This window comes from Pongo pygmaeus, chromosome 1 (genome assembly GCF_028885625.2).
Source record: "Pongo pygmaeus isolate AG05252 chromosome 1, NHGRI_mPonPyg2-v2.0_pri, whole genome shotgun sequence".
Taxonomy (NCBI): Eukaryota; Metazoa; Chordata; class Mammalia; order Primates; family Hominidae; genus Pongo; species Pongo pygmaeus.
In genome coordinates, this window is record NC_072373.2 from 5,393,558 (window position 1) to 5,412,149 (window position 18,592).

At 33.7% G+C, this 18,592-nt stretch overlaps 1 protein-coding gene across 7 annotated transcripts in view; it reads left to right on the forward strand.

Moving 5' to 3' along the window:
* Positions 1-18,592, forward strand: part of AKT3 (AKT serine/threonine kinase 3) — a 365,144-nt gene that overhangs the window by 145,067 nt on the left and 201,485 nt on the right. For 6 of the 7 annotated variants that reach the window (XM_054501224.2, XM_063668069.1, XM_063668092.1 and 3 more), the window contains one exon: positions 17,872-17,997. In XM_054501224.2, coding sequence (XP_054357199.1) covers positions 17,872-17,997 — 126 coding nt within the window. Of the gene's footprint in view, positions 1-3,797; positions 3,897-17,871; positions 17,998-18,592 lie in introns of those variants that run through there. The other variant, XM_054501253.2, reaches the window with a different exon arrangement.

Genomic DNA, 18,592 nt, shown 5'->3' on the forward strand with positions numbered 1-18,592 from the left:
GATGGAGGGGGAGATATTCGGCTGCTGTTGATGCCGATTGTTGACTTGCCATCTGCCAGATAGGGAGAAGAAAAAAATGACAGCTCCAGCAGGGTGTTCAAGAGGTTGTTTGGAGAGACGCATAAACATGTGCAGATGTCGAACTGAATAATGGCTAGAACTTGAGACGGTTTATGATGCTGCTGATGTTTGTGCATATACAGAATGAATGTATGTGTGGATTTGGTTAACCAAGGGTACATACTAATTATCATTGTTTTCCTGCATCCCCCCTCCCTTATTTCGTTAATTAGTTTAGGGGTTTAATACTTCCTCTTCTCTCCCTTATTCATGTCTAGTTTTAGAAAGCAACTTCTTTAAATGGCAATACAAACTTTCTTATTGCTCCGTGTTGATGGTAGATAACCTGTTTGGCTAATGTTAGGTGTGTACTGCTAACTGACAAGAAGAGCTTTTGATTAAGGAATCAGTCAGGTGATTTGGTATGATCTTAATGCATACATGAAGGTTTTAACACTAGTCAGCACATAAACTATTTTAAACTGAATCGATTTGTTTTATAGCCTACCACTAGGGGTGAGGTAGAGAAGTACGCAGTTTATTTTGTAAGTAATTCCATAATACTTTGAACTTAAATGTCCTTTGTTGTGAAACAAAGTTATATAGTAACCTGGCCTTTTTGATGAGTATGTACTCTTTTTCTTGTGGTTGTCATGGATTCTATAAATGACAAGCATGCATTTTTATCAAGCATTAATGAGTTGGTCGTATATTTCCTTCTGGTATATTCTTGTCATTAGGTGTTAGAGATTTGATATATCTGGAATGTTTTCAAATGCTGTGATAACATTTATATTTAGATGGAAGTGAGTATGTTTACTTAAATGTCTGGTTTATTACTTTCACCTTAAATAATTGAAACAGTGACCCTAGGTAAAATTTTTCCATATTACTTATTTTCTAGAACACCAAAAATTTTTGTAACATTTCAGAACCAATCAATATGAATGGAATAACTAGAAAACAAAAAAGAGAAGCTCTGACTTTTCTCCTTTTTTCTTTTTTCCACCCAATGTGGACTTATATTTCAAAAAAAAATATGTGTGGAGAATTAAAAAGTGCTTATTTTGACTTTTGGAACTCATGCCTTCCTAAAACATTTAAGGTTTTGTTGCATAATTATCAAGCAGAAATTGCCTAAAGCATGGTTGAAAGGCCAATGTACTGACAGAGCTTTGTGTCCAGAGTAATGTCTTTCTGAAAGGATTAAAGGAAGGTTATCTGTTATTTTCTGCTTTTCATAAAGAAATAGAGGTCAGTTCTATCTAGAAAAACTTTCTCTCTCACCGTCAATTTTTACTCAAGTGACTCTAATCCGTGTTTGCTGAAAAGGCATAGAAAATCATCAGCCACCTTGACTTTTCCTTTGTCTCATGTCTTTATTTCTTTTATATAGGTGGCCATGAATATATCCATATTTGTGTGTAGGATTATGTCCATGTATTTATAGTTTCATAGTCAATCCTAATATCCCTACCAAGTTTGGAGGCGAGCAGTATGCCATTTTTTAAGTAGAAGGTGTTTGTTATTAAAGTGAGAGAGTATGGTTTGTCAGTGGCCAGGATATTAATGAGTGACTGGGAAAAGCAAGCTTGTACCAACTTTTATACACAAGCAAACTTTCGGGTCTATGCTTTATTAATCATATGTTACTTCTAATTCTTTCAGAGCCATTTGCTAAATTTTAGTAGTACAGGCAAGTATACATATTAAGGTGATTGAAATATTAGAGGCAGAATGTCTTTGAAGTTACAAAGACCAGATTTAAATATCACTTAACTTAGATGAGTGAATTTACTCATAGTCACTTAAACTATTTAAATGTGAATTTCTTCATCTTTTGAAAGAAGGAAACAATACTTGCTATTCAAGGATCTTGTGAAGACAAAATGAGATAATATATTTAGAATGTCTTGAATGAATTCAGTAGTAGCTGTTAGTATTTTTATTAGGTGTTGTGTGCAAGTCTAGAGCTCTGTAGCTATTACAATTGGAGTACTTATATAATGCTCTGACTATTATAAAATAAGAATACCAAGCTATAGAGGCTGTTTGAGAGAATAGTCACAGATAGAAGGTTGTTTCTTGGAACCTTATGTTTATTTAGGAATTTATGATTGTTTTATAAATATGGAGGGAAATAAATTATTTAAAGAAAATATAAAGAGAACAGTTGGATAAAAGTATTTTGGATATATGATATTAGTGGTTATTTAGTGATGATGATTTCAAATTTTGTTCTTTTGTTTGTTTGTTTTTGAGATGGAGTCTCACTCCATCACCCAGGCTGGAGTGCAATGGCATGGTCTGAGCTCCCTGCAACCTCCACCTCCTGGGTTCAAGGGGTTCAAGCGATTCTCCTGCCTCAGCCTCCCGAGTAGCTGGGACTACAGGCACGTGCCACCACACCTGGCTAATTTTTGTATTTTTAGTAGAGACGGGGTTTCACTTTGTTGGCGAGGCTTGTCTGTAACTCCTGACCTTGTGAACCACCCGCCTTGGCCTTCCAAAGTGCTGGGATTACAGGCGTGAGCCACTGTGCCTGGCCAGCTGATTTCACATTTTGTTATACAAAATTATTTTTCATACTTAAAAAAGTAACCTCAACTTATTTTGGAGCTGAACTTTTCTCTGCTACGGCCAATACATAAGCTGTATTTGGGTTATTATCTTTAAAATGAGACTTTGGAACACATAGCTAAAAATAATATTTCTTCTCCTCCTGGAGGTTTAAAGCATTATTTGATTGTCACAACTCTTTATTTTGCAGATGAAGAAACTAATCAAGCTCACATAGGGATGAAAGTGCTGAGATAAGCAGAAGTGTTTTCTTAGAGAAGTAAAGAGGATATGGCTTGGTCGACATGAGGAAGTCAGTAAACTCAAGAGTGTGATTAATTCCCATACAGATGTAGGTGGTGGTTCTTTACATTTTTCTTTTCAAATTGTTTTCGTCCGGCATTCCACGCTAGTAAATATTACTGAATAATTTTGGATGATGAGTCAAGGGATGTTGTACCTGGGAGAGCCACCTAATTTAGTATTTAAGAGTCTTTCATAGGACAGGGTATAGTGACTAAGAACTTCTATTTTGGTTTAAAAGAATAAATTGGTTACACTAGAAAAATAACCCTCACTTTTGAATGGAGTGCTAGTAGCTTCATATAAGGATATTTTAATGTTTAATGGCACATGGTGATGGATGCCAGTATTTCTAGACAGATAGTTAAGTGTTACAGTCTAAATTTATAAACAAATAATTTTTGTTGTTTTTTATAAAAAACAAGTTATAGTACCAAAGATGTGGAAATATCCATAGCCTATGAAATATATCACAAATGAGGATGAAACTGTGAGGACATTTTCACAAGTAAATGAAACCATACTTGATATATTTTCAGGATAATTCAGAAAACTTCAGAAACTTCTAGCTTTAATGTATATTTCAATTGTGCCTTATCAAAATACTGCATGAATAGTAATTTTTAAAAATATTGGCCAGTATGTTGGAAACAGAGTATTTCACTGTCTGACATATTCTTTAAGGCATCTTGCTAAATGTTTTGGCTTAAATTTTTTAATGTGTTTTAGTTCAAAAAAATCTGATTAAAGATGTGGGTAAACGTGGTAGCACTTTTTAGAACAGAAGATGATTAAGATACAAAGGCAGGAAAAGCATAAATCGTGAAGTTTGTCTATTTTTTTTGGCCAAGCAAGTCACTTATTTGCTTGAGACTGGAACACAGCATCAAAGTTCATAATTTTATACTTCTAAGCAAGAACGCATAGAACAGCAGTTGTTGTTTCCTGGCATCTTTTTGAAGAGATATTTAAACGTAAGTATATATATTTATTATAGAAAAGAATTTTATCAAATGACCTTCTTTCCCTTCCCTGAATTTGTAGTATGTTCAACTGTTAAGCTAGTTCCTTTTACCTTCTGTTTTAGTAAAGAAGGATTTTAAATATAATTTAAAATTTTTTGATCTTAAAATATCCATGATATTATATACTTTAAAAAGAACAAAACTGTTTAGTAGTTCAAATTTAAAAAATCTAATTTATTCAAAGTTATGCTAAATAATGGCATAGTTCCTGAGTGGAGAACTACTATACTTTGAATTATAGAAGCAAGGACTTTTTTGAAAAAGTAAATACAAAATAAATAAAACACATTTTTGCTAAATGGCAATCAGTGTCATCCACCTGAGATCTTGCTGTGTGAAAGTAAATTTGCTGTTTACCTGCTTGTAATAATTTTTATCTTCCTTCAATAGAAGCTCTTTTTTTTTTTTTCTGTTAATGCTAGGTTTTGTTTTTTTTTTTCTATGTGGGAGAAGTGGTGGGACCTGGAAAGTTGGATAGTTACTAATTAACTTATATGTAAAACTCTGACATAAAGATTAGCACTTTTTATATTCTTAAATTAAAGGTCTATCATGCCACTGGATTATATAGGGTTAGTTACTCAGTGTTTTGTATATAAAAAAAAAACTTTGATAAGTGAATGCTAGAAAACTTTTCCTTTCTGTGAAATAGCAAAAGGAATAAAACACCCAGTGTACGTTGATTGACTTAGTTTCTAGAATGGATAATCCTTATGCTACGTAAAGATTCTTAGTGTAAGAATCAGTTATGAAAACTCAGTGGGTGCTTCAACTCCACATTGCCAATTTGTCATTTGCATTATATTTCATTAATAAATGAGTGATTTCTAACAAATGAGTGTATTGGTATTGGCTGCTTTTAAGAAGACACTTTGGAACTGAATTGTTATCCTCCTCAAATTACTTTGTCTTTACTGAAAGATTGTATATTTTGATGTCCTGCAGTTTTTAAAAACAAATTATTCTACAGAGAGCAAAATAGGAACTTAGACTATTTATGCAATGTAAAATTCTTATATACTTTTTTGTTTTATTGTATTTTGGATGACTTCAATGATACTGATGATTCCATGCATTTTCCTTCCTGATGCCTTGGTTTTAAGAAAATCTTTCCTTTCAAAGTCGCTGGAAACATTTGAAAACAGCATTATTATGCTTATTGAGGTGCAGATAATGATGAAGAAAGAAATATGTATGTATAATGAGCAAATATGCCCATTTCATTTAAAAAATTTGTTTTTATTAGAATGATAGGTAAAGATTGTTTTCTGAAATTTCTATGTGTTAGGTAATACTGCCCTCAGAGGGCCAAGGTAAGTAAATTCATTTTTAACATTGAGAAGCAGCTTTTCTATTTATATTATCTATAAGCTTTCTTTGGGGAGTACTCTATTTATTTGAGTAATTGAATAGTGTTTGATTTGTGGTTGCATTTCTTTGATTTGTTGTGTTCTTTTAAAATGTTAGATATATCTGTGCCCTTCAATTCGACGATGTTATTTAAACATATTCAGTTCTATTCTAAGAAAATGTTAACATGACTGGCCATAAATTGTCAAATTAGATGGGTTCATAGAGAGTATAAGAAAATTACCTGGAAAAGTTAAGATGATTTTACTTGGCGGGTGCGTTTTACTTTTTGTGTCTTTGATAGCAGATATTCTAGTATTCAAAATTATTCGAAGCCACACTTTTGAATATAGAGCAGTATTCATTAAAATGGAAGCATAGATTCCCTTCAGTTTTAAAAACTTAAGCATAATCACATCTTTCAAATATAATATGAATCAAGAGTAATTTACTTTGCTGTATATGCAATGGCTATATATAAATATACTAGAAGTTGAAATATACTGTTATTCCTGTGCACTTATAAAAGCATACATTTTTAAAGTAGAGGTAAAGACCTAATATTGATGTATGGCTTAACACTTCTTTGAATTCAGAATACTGGGGATTAAATGATGATTAATTTTTGTAATAAGAAAGGAAGAGTGGGGAAGGCCTGATGTCAAAATAATGAGGTGTTCAGCATCATGCTGTATATCCATGTAACAGATCTGCACATGTACCTTCTGAATCTAAAATTTAAAACCAGAGTAATGAGGTGTGTCCTTTTTTCTTTTTGTATGGAGTAACTTTCTTATAATTTGAAAGAAACATTGCAATGTTTAGTAGTAAATTCAGTGGAACGCTTTTGATTTTTTTGCCCTATAGTTGCTTGTTATTGAGTTAAGAAAGATGATTTCTGTGACAGTTGGTATTGTCAGTTTTTCACTAGAGATTTCAATGAGTTAAACATAAGCGACACTCAGTTCATTATTCTTAGTAATAATGAGGGATGAAGACAGGACATAAGCAAAGTGAATAACAAAAATATAAATTTTATCCACAAAAAATCAATACCTCCTTTGCTCAGCTAATGTGCAATAGTGATAGTCTAGACAAATTAAATAAATTCCATTTTATTTTAAGCACTCTAGTTACTTTTGTGTAGTCTAACATATTGTACATATTAGGTACTCACTAAATCTCCTTTGATTGGTTTCCTTAGCCTTACTCTGAGATGTTTTATTCAGTTAACAAATGCTTACATAATGCTTGCTGTGAGCTAGATGTTGTTCTACATGCTTTACAAACTTTAATTTATTTCTCCATTATTATTGTCCCCATTTTCCAGAAGAGGAAGCTGAGACCCAGAGAGATTAAACAGCATTCACTGTCTCTCACACAGCTAGTGAGTGACAGAACTGGCATTTGAACCCAGGCAGTCCAGCTTGAGAGTGTGCTCTCCCAACCACTCTTTGAATCTTAACTCTGTCCTTTACTAGCTTGTCCCAGTGTCTCAGAGCCTCAGCATGGCTCTCTGTGAAAAGTGAGAATACTGTAGCACCAGTCTCAGTGTTGCTGTGAAGAGGGCTCTGTAAGTGAAGCCTGAGCACAGTGCCTGGCTGAGGACATTCATGTTTCCTTTTCTTCCTTGTTCTTACCTCTTCTTCCTTTCACCACTTAACATGCTGTGGTACAAGTCTCAATCAGTACATTGTCTAAGGAAAACAAAGCAGGGAAGAGAGGAGTTATGAAGGGCATGGATTCATCCTCAGAATAGTGGAGCTCTCGGTTTGATGCAGTGCCATTTTAGGGTCCATACTACAGATTTTTATTAGAGGAAAAACTGATTGGTAAGAGTCTAATAAAGTCCTATTAGTTTTTATTCTGTAGAGCATTGATGTTAGTATAGGAGTGGGATGGGTGGGTTGAACCACCTGAGAGTTTTTTCAGATGGCACAGGCCACCTCCTGATGAGCAAGCACTACAGCCTGCCTTCTCTGCAAACTCCCAATTACTGCTGTAGTGAGGCACCATTATTGTTATTTGTCATATCCATCAGGCATGTTCTAACAGAAAAGTGGATTGAACCATACGAGGTTGTGTTATAGAGAGACTTCTCTGTTTGAGAGAGCTTTTCTGACAGGAGTATAGTCTTTATTTCAAATGGTGGTAGGTTTATTTAGTCATTGAATTAATGGTTATTGCTCACCTCTGTGGTAGTTTCTTGCATTATGGACTCACTGCTTCCATATTTGGTATTCATTAAGGTTATTTACTGCAGTGTATATACTACGTATGATATTATGTTTAGATAATATAAGGTGGTAAAATGGGAAATATTTACAATAAGGAAGTTTTAAAGTTTCTGATGAAATTATCTTTTTTAAATTGGTCTATATTTATAATACTTTAAAATTCTATGACTATACTTTTTGAAAATGGTGCAAGAATGACTTTGTGTTAAATCCGGTGTGTGGAACTGGAAACTTTGCTCTAATGCAGAAAACAGATTTTTAAAAAGAAAGCTCTGCTTTCACAGCCTACAAGCGCGCAAATGTAAGAAAAATAATAACTTAGCTCACACTTAACCTCCAGCAGGAGGCTGCGTACAGATTGAGTAATTCTCCACAACATATCTACTGCTATGTAAACTAAAGTCACGGTTTATTCTTCATTAAATTGCCAGGATGCTTTCTGTTGGCTAGTCTGTGTAGATGCTTTGTTCTCTGTGTCTCCACCCAATGCCCCTGTGCCTTCCTTACTCACCTTGCTTTTCTCTTAGAGTAAAACTGGGTACTATAACTCTATTAAGATGTTATTGTGTTTAAGAGAATAATTTAAAAGCATTGCTTTGGTTAAAAATGTAATGTTTCCTAAAAACAAGTAGAACAAGGATTTGATTAATCAATTTACCGAATATCATGAAACAAATACCAGGATACTTAAGGGTAGATGGTAATTATGCAGTTTTCTGGAAAACAAAAGAAAATTGTAAAGCAGATAAAAGTACTAACAAACCAGCCATACTGAGATCTTAGAGAAGTTGGCATTCTAACATCTTGTGGTTGGTATTCAATGCATAGGTATTTTTCTCGTCATCTCATCAGCTTCAAAGCAAAACATGGACCCCAGCTTTCTTTAGGAAGCCGATATGAAAACTGTACTTCACAATATTGCTTCTCGGACTTTTGGCTAAGATCAAGTGAAAACTATACTTAATGTAAAAATGACAAGTTCATGCATTATGCATTAGAATGAGAGTTTCTTGACTATAATATACTTTTCAAAATAATCATGAAGGAACATATGTGGCAAAGCAGAGGAATGTGGGTACATCTGGAAAGCCTTTAAGCCATCTCGGAAGCACAACACAAAATCACGAAAATTGTAAACACCTTCCATGTGGCCAGCTGCAGTGGCAACATTGACCAGTCCAAGAGCAGACAAACATCTCTATGACCCAGAGTTTACCGGGTGAAATAACCGTAAAGAGAAATTCAGGTGTTTAAAAATCTGACCTTATTAATCAGTATTATGCAGAAATCAGTGAGAAAGACAAGAATGGGCAATATCTTAAAACCTGAAATGTAAAGATGTGTTATTTATTATTCTAGATGAAAAGCATCGTAAGCCTATTGCCATGCTTTTGCTTGTATTATCGTGAGGCTTCAAGGAGGAATGGGTACAGTGCCTCATCTTGGAATCAACATAGCAGCAAATCGAAGAATCCTATGTTGATATTCTTCCCAGTCCCTTCCCCACAGTTATACGTCAAACCAACAAATATCATCGACTACCTTTTTCTGAAGCCACATGAGATGCTATTTAGAAATGCCAAGGAATAGGGGCTATTGCCATCACCAGTATGACACTCTGGATCACTAAGAATGGTTAAAGAAATGGGAGAAATTTTCACTTAAAATTTTAATTAGTCAACTCATCCCCTTTTCTTCTCCACCTCTCACAGCTGCCTACTAGACTTAAAGCTCCACGAGGGCTGGGACTATGCTTGTATCATTTATTAAAGCTCCACGAGGGCTGGGACTATGCTTGTATCATTTATTGCTGCCTTCTTAGTACTTGTACATATTTTGACACTCACCGAGTATTTTTGATTGAATAACTATTAGCCCATTTTTCTGAAATCTAAGTAAAGATGTTTCAAGTGGCTTTTTTCATCTAGGTGCTCTTGAGCAGCAGCACCTTAAAATGAGTGAGCTGGGCAGGAGTTCATAATGCTTAGACATTGCTCAATTTTCACAGACTATCAACACACATCCAAAGCTGGTTGATGACAAGTGGTCAAAGACATTGCATAGACATCAGAATAGAATTTAACACTTTTAAGTTGACTGAGGGCAAGGAAAGAACATGTTTCAAGACTCAATAAAAGATAAATGATAACCTAAAAATTCAGGTTTTTAGGAGTTGGAAAATCTAATCAATATATATATTTAATAAGTACCTATAATATGCAAAATCACTTTAAAAAGTTACATTTCATATTGTCCCTGTGCAGTTGAAAACTTACGCTAGTTTATTGCAATGTAGATAATATAAACAAAATTCTTCAGGATTTTTTTTTTTTTTTTGAGACGGAGTCTTGCTGTGTTGCTGAGATTGGAGTGCAGTGGCGCAATCTCAGCTCACTGCCACCTCCCGCTTCCCGGGTTCAAGCAATTCTCTTGCCTCAGCCTCCCGAGTAGCTGGGATTATTAGGGCCCGCCACAGCGCCCGGCTAATTTTTATATTTTTAGTAGAGACGGTCTTGCCATGTTGGCCAGGCTGGGCCTCAAGTGATCTGCCTGCCTCAGCCTCTCAAAGTGCTGGGATTACAGGAGTGAGCCAACCACACCTGGCCCGGAATTATTTTTAAGACATCAATAAAACATGGTTATGATAAATTGAGTGAGAAGCACATTTCTTTGACTCCCTAAGAGACATGAATAGGCTTCCACTCAGAACTAATTGTACTCCTCTGTATAAAACTGTAATCAGTAATTTTAAAGACTGCGGATGTCTTATTATATTTATCGTTATGCATTTCTTCAGTAACTATAATTGATTACTGATACTTAAGATGTATCACATAATTATGGACTATACAGTATTTTTTGTGCTAATATTTATTTATGAAATCCATTAGTAGAAAAGATTTTGCCATATTCTTCTCTAGGTAGTTCATATGTGAAAATTTGGTGTCTGTCAACAGGCAACTAAATATTTACTACATTGTGAATTATGAAATTAAATAGATTTTATGCTGAAATTAACATTATATCTGGTTTTTGTCTCAGGTAAAAATTGGCTCATGAAGACTTCTATTTAAGGAGTATTGCCAAAGATAGTTTCTTAAAGCATGTATATTTATTTTTACTGAAAACTGCCTTTTTTTTTGGTTTAAAGCTGCTCTTTGAAAATTCATAAAATGTTTATATTTTTATGGCACTGTACATTTGTGTGTATCATTTATAAAAATTCAGAAGAATCTGACTTTTGCTCTTTTCTTTGGAAGACTAGTTTACCCCTCTGATATCCAAAAGAAGTAAAAGTATTAATCAAATTAATACTGTGTTTAGATGTTGGATAACCTCTTCATTTCTTTACATAAGATACATGTTTTATATACCTGACACTAGCCAAAGAGACTTAAAAAAATTAATTGTTACCTCATTTATGTAAATACTTCTGAATAAGTGCAATACTGATTAGTAGAAAATTTAATGTGTGGTTTGTAGTTGGATTATAAATTATATTATCATAAGTGGTATTAGTATTAGTATCACTTGATAGCAACCAAATCAAATGTTTGAAATATGCCAGGCAATGTTCTAAGGGCTTTTTACATTATGTCCTTACAAAAACCCTTTGGTGGATAAAAACTATGATTTCTGTTTTTCAGATGAGGACCCTGAGATGTAAAGAGGTTAGGTTCATGCATCTAATAAATGATGTGATTAGGATTCAAACCCAAGCTGTGTGACTCCAGAGTCCTTGCTCTTAACCATTACATTGTTCTACCTGGAGCATTTTAATGATGAGGTTGAGTGGGAAAGAAACTGAAGGCTAATTTGAGAAGTTTGTTGACCTCATATTGATCACAACAATTTGTTGTACCTTTTGTTACACAACATAGCATTTGTTTACATTAAAATTTCTTTTGTTCTGAAAATGTGACCACATGCTTTTCACATTGACAGTATGGCCAGCTTCTTTTTTTTTTTTTGCATAAATTCTATGGCTCTCTCCCTCTGTAAATAATGAAGATTGTGAAAGAGGCTATTTTTTCATTAACACATGCATTAAGTATAGATGTAATCTATACATTTTTTTTCCTCAGAGATGTATAAGGACAAATAATCATACATGGTAAAAACTTTGTGACTTTGCTTGTGATTAAACATGAAAATTAAATATTTAAAATACAGCATTCTGAGGAAAGCTAAGCTTATACTTGTTTCAGCTTTATGATGAAACAGTAACATCTATTCCTGACATACTTGTGAGGATGCTCCCACCATCTTCCTTATGCAGTGATTAGCTTTGAAGCCTATGTTACAACAAGTTTGAGTGAGCATTGGTATCTTAAAAAGCTAGCACCTGTATCAGAAAATTAGAATTTTTGTTTGTTATGCAACTCTTGATAATTAGGGTCTTTTTTTTTTTTTTTGCATTTTATCTTAGGTAAGAAGCATATTTTTAAAATGGTGATTGTGTTGTTTCTAATTGAATTCTAAATGAACTAAATGAATTTCAAATGAATTTTATGGGATTTGTGAAAAACAGTGCTATGGTTTTATAGATTTCTTTTCAATTGGATTGTATCTATATTTGTTGAATTACATCTCAGTGAATCTGCCCGATTGTGTTTTTAGCATAGTCTGTGACAGTTGAAGGTAGAGATGAGTATTTCTGCAGTATTCTCAACCAGTACCCAGCTCACCTCACATCTTTCTACCTTTCATGAAGTTAGAATTAGAACTAGGTTCTGGAACACGATGTAGCCTTAAAAAGGATCAGATATTCATCAACATGATCTGTTTGTGAGGTCACAAGGCTGAATTATTTCTGAAGGTCTTTTCCATTTGCATGTCTGAACAAATCTACATATTCCTTAGTTATTCTAGATGAAAGACTATTTGCACATTTTAATCAATCACTGTTTAGTCCAGAGACGTACACTTCTAGCTTCTGCTTTGGCACTTACGACTTCAGCTTTTACACTTATGACTTAAGCTTTTAAAAAATCAAAATGTGATTCTCAGTAGAGTGTTGATGAATAATGAAATAAAATCTTTATATATGGACTAATTTAGGTTGAAGATTATTAAGTAAAAATACAGTTTGTTGTTATCAGGTGAATGGTAGGAAGTGAACACTGTCAACTTTTTGGTGAGCTCTGGTTTGAGAGTATATAATCTGTGATAAAGATGATTTATTTGAATATCCTATCCGGATCTTTTAGGTGGAAAGTGAGCATGAGTCTAAACTCATACCAGGTCCCATCTCAGGTTGTTATTAAAGACTAAGCCTGGCCGGGCGTGGTAGCTCACGCCTGTAATCCCACCACTTTGGGATGCCAAGGCAGGTGGATCATGAGGTCAAGGGATCGAGACCATCCTGGCCAACATGGTGAAACCCCGTCTCTACTAAAAATACAAAAAATGGGTGGGTGTGGTGGTGTGCACCTGTAATCCCAGCTACTCGGGAGGCTGAGGCAGGAGAATCGCTTGAACCTGGGAGGCAGAGGTTGCAGTGAGCCAAGATTGCACCACTGCACTCTAGCCTGGCGACAGAGCAAGACTGTGTCTCAAAAAAAAAAAAAAGACTAAGCCTGAGGTCCAAAATAATGCAGTATTTTTACTCAGCTGTGGAAATTCAGGATGTTTTCTATGGCCAAAATTTACTCAAAACCATTGAGATCGTTTGTTTTAACTACAGGGAATGTTATTAAGTGAGGTAAGAAAGGTGGCAAAGGTCCAGAATCTGAAGTTATTAGGACTAAGTAAAACCATGAATTCTAGCAGTTTTTTCCACCCTCATAATTCACAAATAGGATTCTCTACCATTTACAGTAGTGATGTGGATTTTCCTCTTTGCATTCAGAAGGTACTAACTGAATCTGTACATGTCCTATGCCAAGAACTCAATGAGTAAGTAGTAGTTTTTGGCTCCGTTAGCAAGCCATTGGTCATAGTGTTCAGGAGCTGGATTTCCTAGGACTGCTGTCACAAATTAATAAAAAGTGGGTGGCATAAAACAACAGAAATTTATTCTGCCACAATTCTGGAGGCCAGAAGTTAGAAATCAAGGTGTCAGCAGATTCACACTCCCTGAGAAGGCTCCAGGGGAGAACCCACTTGTTGTCTCTTCTTGCTTCTGGTGGCTCTAGGTGCTCCTTGGCTTTTGGCCCATAGTTCCAATCTTTGCTTCTGTGGCCATGTTCCCCCTTCCTTTTCTCTGTGTGTTCAGTTTACTCTTAAAAGGACATTTGTAATTGGATTTAGGGCTTACCCAGATAATTCTCCAGGGGAAAAGTCCCTCTTCTCAGAATCCTTAATTGTTAATCACATGTGTTGCCATACAAGGTAATAGTCATTCTTTTTTACCATAAGGTAATATTCGCAGGTTCCTGGGATTAGGGTGTATACATCATTCGAGGGTCCACCATTCACCTCACTACCGGAAGCCAGTATACCAGAATCCTTGTTGGGAAATGTATTTGTTTTGGTATTGATAACAGCATACTTTAACATAGATATAGCTTCCAGCCAAAGAATGTGAGAAAGAAGTGGAAGCACCCATGAAGATTATATATATATATAAAGTGGAAGAGGTTGGGTTGGAAGTCTTAACCAGTTGTGACTGCAGTGCTTGCTGAAGGTTTATCTTGACGATACATTTATTATTTGGATGTATATTGGTGGGTGTCCATTGAACAATCTCTTTGGGATACTTGGCACATCATAAATGCTTCTTTTTTGACAAGACTTTCCATTATAACCAGGTTGTGTTTTAAATTAGTTGAAACCTATGGGCCATAAACATAAAAGTACGATGCAATTTGGGTTTGATGCATCATGTGTAAACTTAGATGCAAATTCTGTGTTTAAAATAAAAGATTGACTTCTAGCAGTCTGTCTTAAAAGGATTGGTGGCAGGGAGGGTACTTTGTTCTGGGTACTTAGCCTCATAAAAGCTAGGACTTTCTGTCCATATTTTAGAACAACCTGACAACATGTGCCTTATCTGAACTCGCACTGCTTCAACTTCTGAGCTAGAGACGAAAGTGTTCAGTTCCTTTTTGAACAGCTAGGCACCTGAAATCTGGTATAATACTGGAATTAAGCTCTATTAAGTTGTCTTTTTTTTTTTTTTGGTCCAGCCTCTGTAACAAATTAATAATGAATGCATTCTAAGCATCTTCTCAGAAAGTTCATTCATATTATAGATAAAAAATGACAAGAAAATAGATTTAGGAGTCTTTATTGGAAGTTAGAGATCTACTTCTGGCTTAGTATCACAGTATAATTGTTGATTAACCAAATCAATTTAAAATTATTTAAAAAGTTTGTGAGAAATAATACTTTTTTTAAGGAAGAAGGGAAATTCTTATTTTTAAATTTTTCTTCCATGTGAGTGAGTATATCACTATCTTGGTATACTGTATTATGTTTAAAGGATGCATAATACATTTATTTTTAAATAGCTTTTTGGCAACCAGAAGTCCTGCTACAGGTCACAGAAAATATTTTAAAAATTTAAAAATCTGCCTAATAAAAAAGATACAAGATTTATATAATGATGTTTTTGTGTTTTTCATCTGAGCATGTACGTAGAGGGAAATTATGCTTAGAATTGAAAATTTGATTTCTTTTAAGTTTACATTTCTTGAATAAGTGTATTCAGTACTATTTTAAAATAAGAAGAAATGGTGTTATTCTGTGTTTTCTATTTTTCAAATGGATTTGATTCATTTTATCTTTGGTATAATTATTAAACTATTGTGATTTACCTTGACAGAGTTACAGCATTTTGTACCAGTATAAATCTCTTATTGCTGTACAACAACATTTGAAGTCTAAATATGTCATTAATTGGAGAATTAATACCTAATGATTTTGAATTTTATATAGGAATAAATGAAATGGAAAAATAAAATAAGAGCAATTAAGGCATTATTTTATTTTTCAACATGGGAATTGTGTATTAGGCATTCTAGTTTTATAAATTGGCTTAAGTCATGTGCTTATTAATATTAGGGCTGTATTTTTTCAGTAAAATAAAGTGAAGAGCATCACTTTTTTTTCTTTTCTCTTTAAATTTCTTTTTTGCCCTTACATACTTATGTGGAAGATACTGATCTACATATCCTCTACTTATTCATTTGTTTAATAAATCATGATTGAGCATTAAGTGGTGGGCACCAGCTTGGGCATGTAGAGTATTATCGCTGCAAGGAAAACAACTGACAGTATATGCTATCAGTGATGGAAATTGAGCTTTTAAGCAAAGATTAAATTTGGGAAAACAGATCTCTCGTCATGAGCTTGTCAGCTTTCCAATGTTTACTTTTTTCATGAGACTGGTATTGATAACAAATGTGATTGTATAATGAAATGTGTCAACATTAGGAAGATCAGTGTAGCACGATAAGCCAGGGTTTTCTGTGTGACCAATGCATAATGTTATAAAATTATAGACAGTGTTAAAATATTCATTCAAAGTCCAATATAGATCAATGGATTTTCGCATAATAGTACAGAAAGTTCATTGATAAAGTTTCAAGTTCTACATTGCAACTAACCTTTTAGAAACTATCCCTTGTTGAATTCTGGTGTAGTATCAAAGAATGATATCCATAACTATCTGAATATTCTTCCCTTTTTCAGCTTCATATCTGTTTAAGCCAGATTTTTTCCCCCTAAATTTAAACCAAAACAACATACTGCAGCAGGATGTTGAAGGCAGGAACAGCTAAGAAAATTCAGCTGTCTTCTATTAAGCCAGACATTAAATAGATTTGTAAAAATGGAAAGCAGTGCTGGTCTTTGCATTTTTCTTTCTTTTTCTTTTTTTTTTTTTTAGAAAATAGTTATTTTTTATAAAAATATGTTATTTGTTATATGTTATATATAATAAATTTATTTTCAAATGAAGTAAAAAATTTATAAAATCTATTTTCAATTTCGAATACAGTAAACATAGATAAAAATCTACATAATTTGTTGGTGCTCTAAGTAATATTTAAGGGTATAAAGAGGTTCTAAGAAGTTTAAGAATTGCTGACTCAGAGGAATGATTCCACATCTGAAATACATGTTGGGGCGAGATTGCCTTTTATAGTAAAAGATTTGGATTACATTTTATGGTAAGAGACTGGACTTTACAGTAAGCAGTAAGGAGTCACAGGATATTTTGAGCAGAAAAGTGATAAAGTGGTACACACAAGATTAATCTGGAGGTGATAGATACATTAGGATGGAAGTGGGGAATGTGTGGAGTGGGGAAAAACAGTGTTAACAGAAGAGGAGATATAACATATTAAGGGTTCAGTTGATTGGGCTCAGTCAGAGAGACTTGTGATGGCAGTACTGACCTAACTGTGATAAGGAGGAACCGTCAGATGTTGGGTTTGACTTTGGGCCACAAGAAGAAGCTGATTTGTAGGGAAAATAGAACTGTTTTCAATTTTTTTGTAATTCTTTGCCTAAGCATTTGAGATTTAATTAGCAGGTAGAAATAACCAGTAGAGAACGGAATCAATACCAGATAGCCTTCTAGCTCTTGTAGCATCATGGAGCACCTCTGTTGCTTAAAATTATAAGTTGTCCTTTAGTAGGTAGGCAAATTGTAATGTGGTTGCTAAAAATGTGTATTTTGGTCGCTAGGTGGTACCTTATGTTAAGTTCTAATAAAGTATACATTTATTGACTATTATGTACTTGACACTGTACCATATATTAATAGTTACTATGTTTGTGTATGTGTGAGTTTGCATATCGTTTAAAGCCCTGTTAACCCATGTTCTTTCGTTTTCTTAAGTACAGCATTGCAAAAACGTTATTTTTCTATGAAGAACAATAAAGTGTTGCTTAAACAAGTTATAGTCAAGATTTATTAATGAAAATAGACTTTTTTCTTTCTTTTTTGGAAAAAAAAAGACACAATTAGTGGAAGAGAAACATCTATTTCTTTCCCCTCTTATGATAAATGTTTTTAATGGAAATTCATTGATACTGTGTGGATGATTTACCAAGGCTTTTTAAAACAGCTGAAAATATGCTCTAACAACCATCTGATAAAATGAAAAACTGAACAAAATGTGTACTCAGATGATTCTCTGAAGGAATAATGGTGCAAATGAATTATCAAAGTGTGAAATCATTAAAAACAAAACATGTTTGGGTTTTTATTGACTCTTAATTGTAGGCTTATGTATTTTCTTTTGTAAGCTAAGTTAAAAGAAAATTGCATAACTAAATTTTTGGAGGCCAGTGTTGTAGGACATATATTGTACCAAAATTTATTTTTTGCATAAAAGCTGCTGTTCATTTTTTTCAGCATTAACATGCGTGCTTTCCTCATGTAGGAGAATATATAAAAAACTGGAGGCCAAGATACTTCCTTTTGAAGACAGATGGCTCATTCATAGGATATAAAGAGAAACCTCAAGATGTGGATTTACCTTATCCCCTCAACAACTTTTCAGTGGCAAGTAAGTTAATTATAATTGTTGATTCACCTTGTATTTATTTATTTTTATGATTTTATGTGTCAGATATCTTAGGCTATATGAGAAACCTGTGAAAAAGTTTTGGTTTATATTTAATAGAGAAATTTTCAGCTTTGATAGAATTTCGATTCCTTAGCATAGAGGTTATCGATAATATTTGGTCTTATACAATGCAATAGAGTTTAATATTTTTATGTAGAACTTGAATGTGATAAATATAATTCCCCAAATATATACTTCAAGTTTTTCTTTATAACATAAAAACAAGGACCTTTGAACTTGGTTGTTCGATTTAGCATGGTTATAAGATGTTGTGGTACTTAATGCATTTTAATCAGTTTCCTGTCATAATCTTAGCTCTTTTGATTGTGTGATGAGAAACAGGTGATTTATATTAGAAATCGTCTTCTGGGGAAATTTTATGTTTGTAGTTAAATTTTTCTTCCTTGCAAATATCTAACAAAAATGTTTAAAACTTACTTAGAAATTTTGTATTTGCATGAACATAGGACAAAATAAACTGAAAGATGACAATGATGATAATGACAATGATTATTATTGTTATGTTATTACCAGG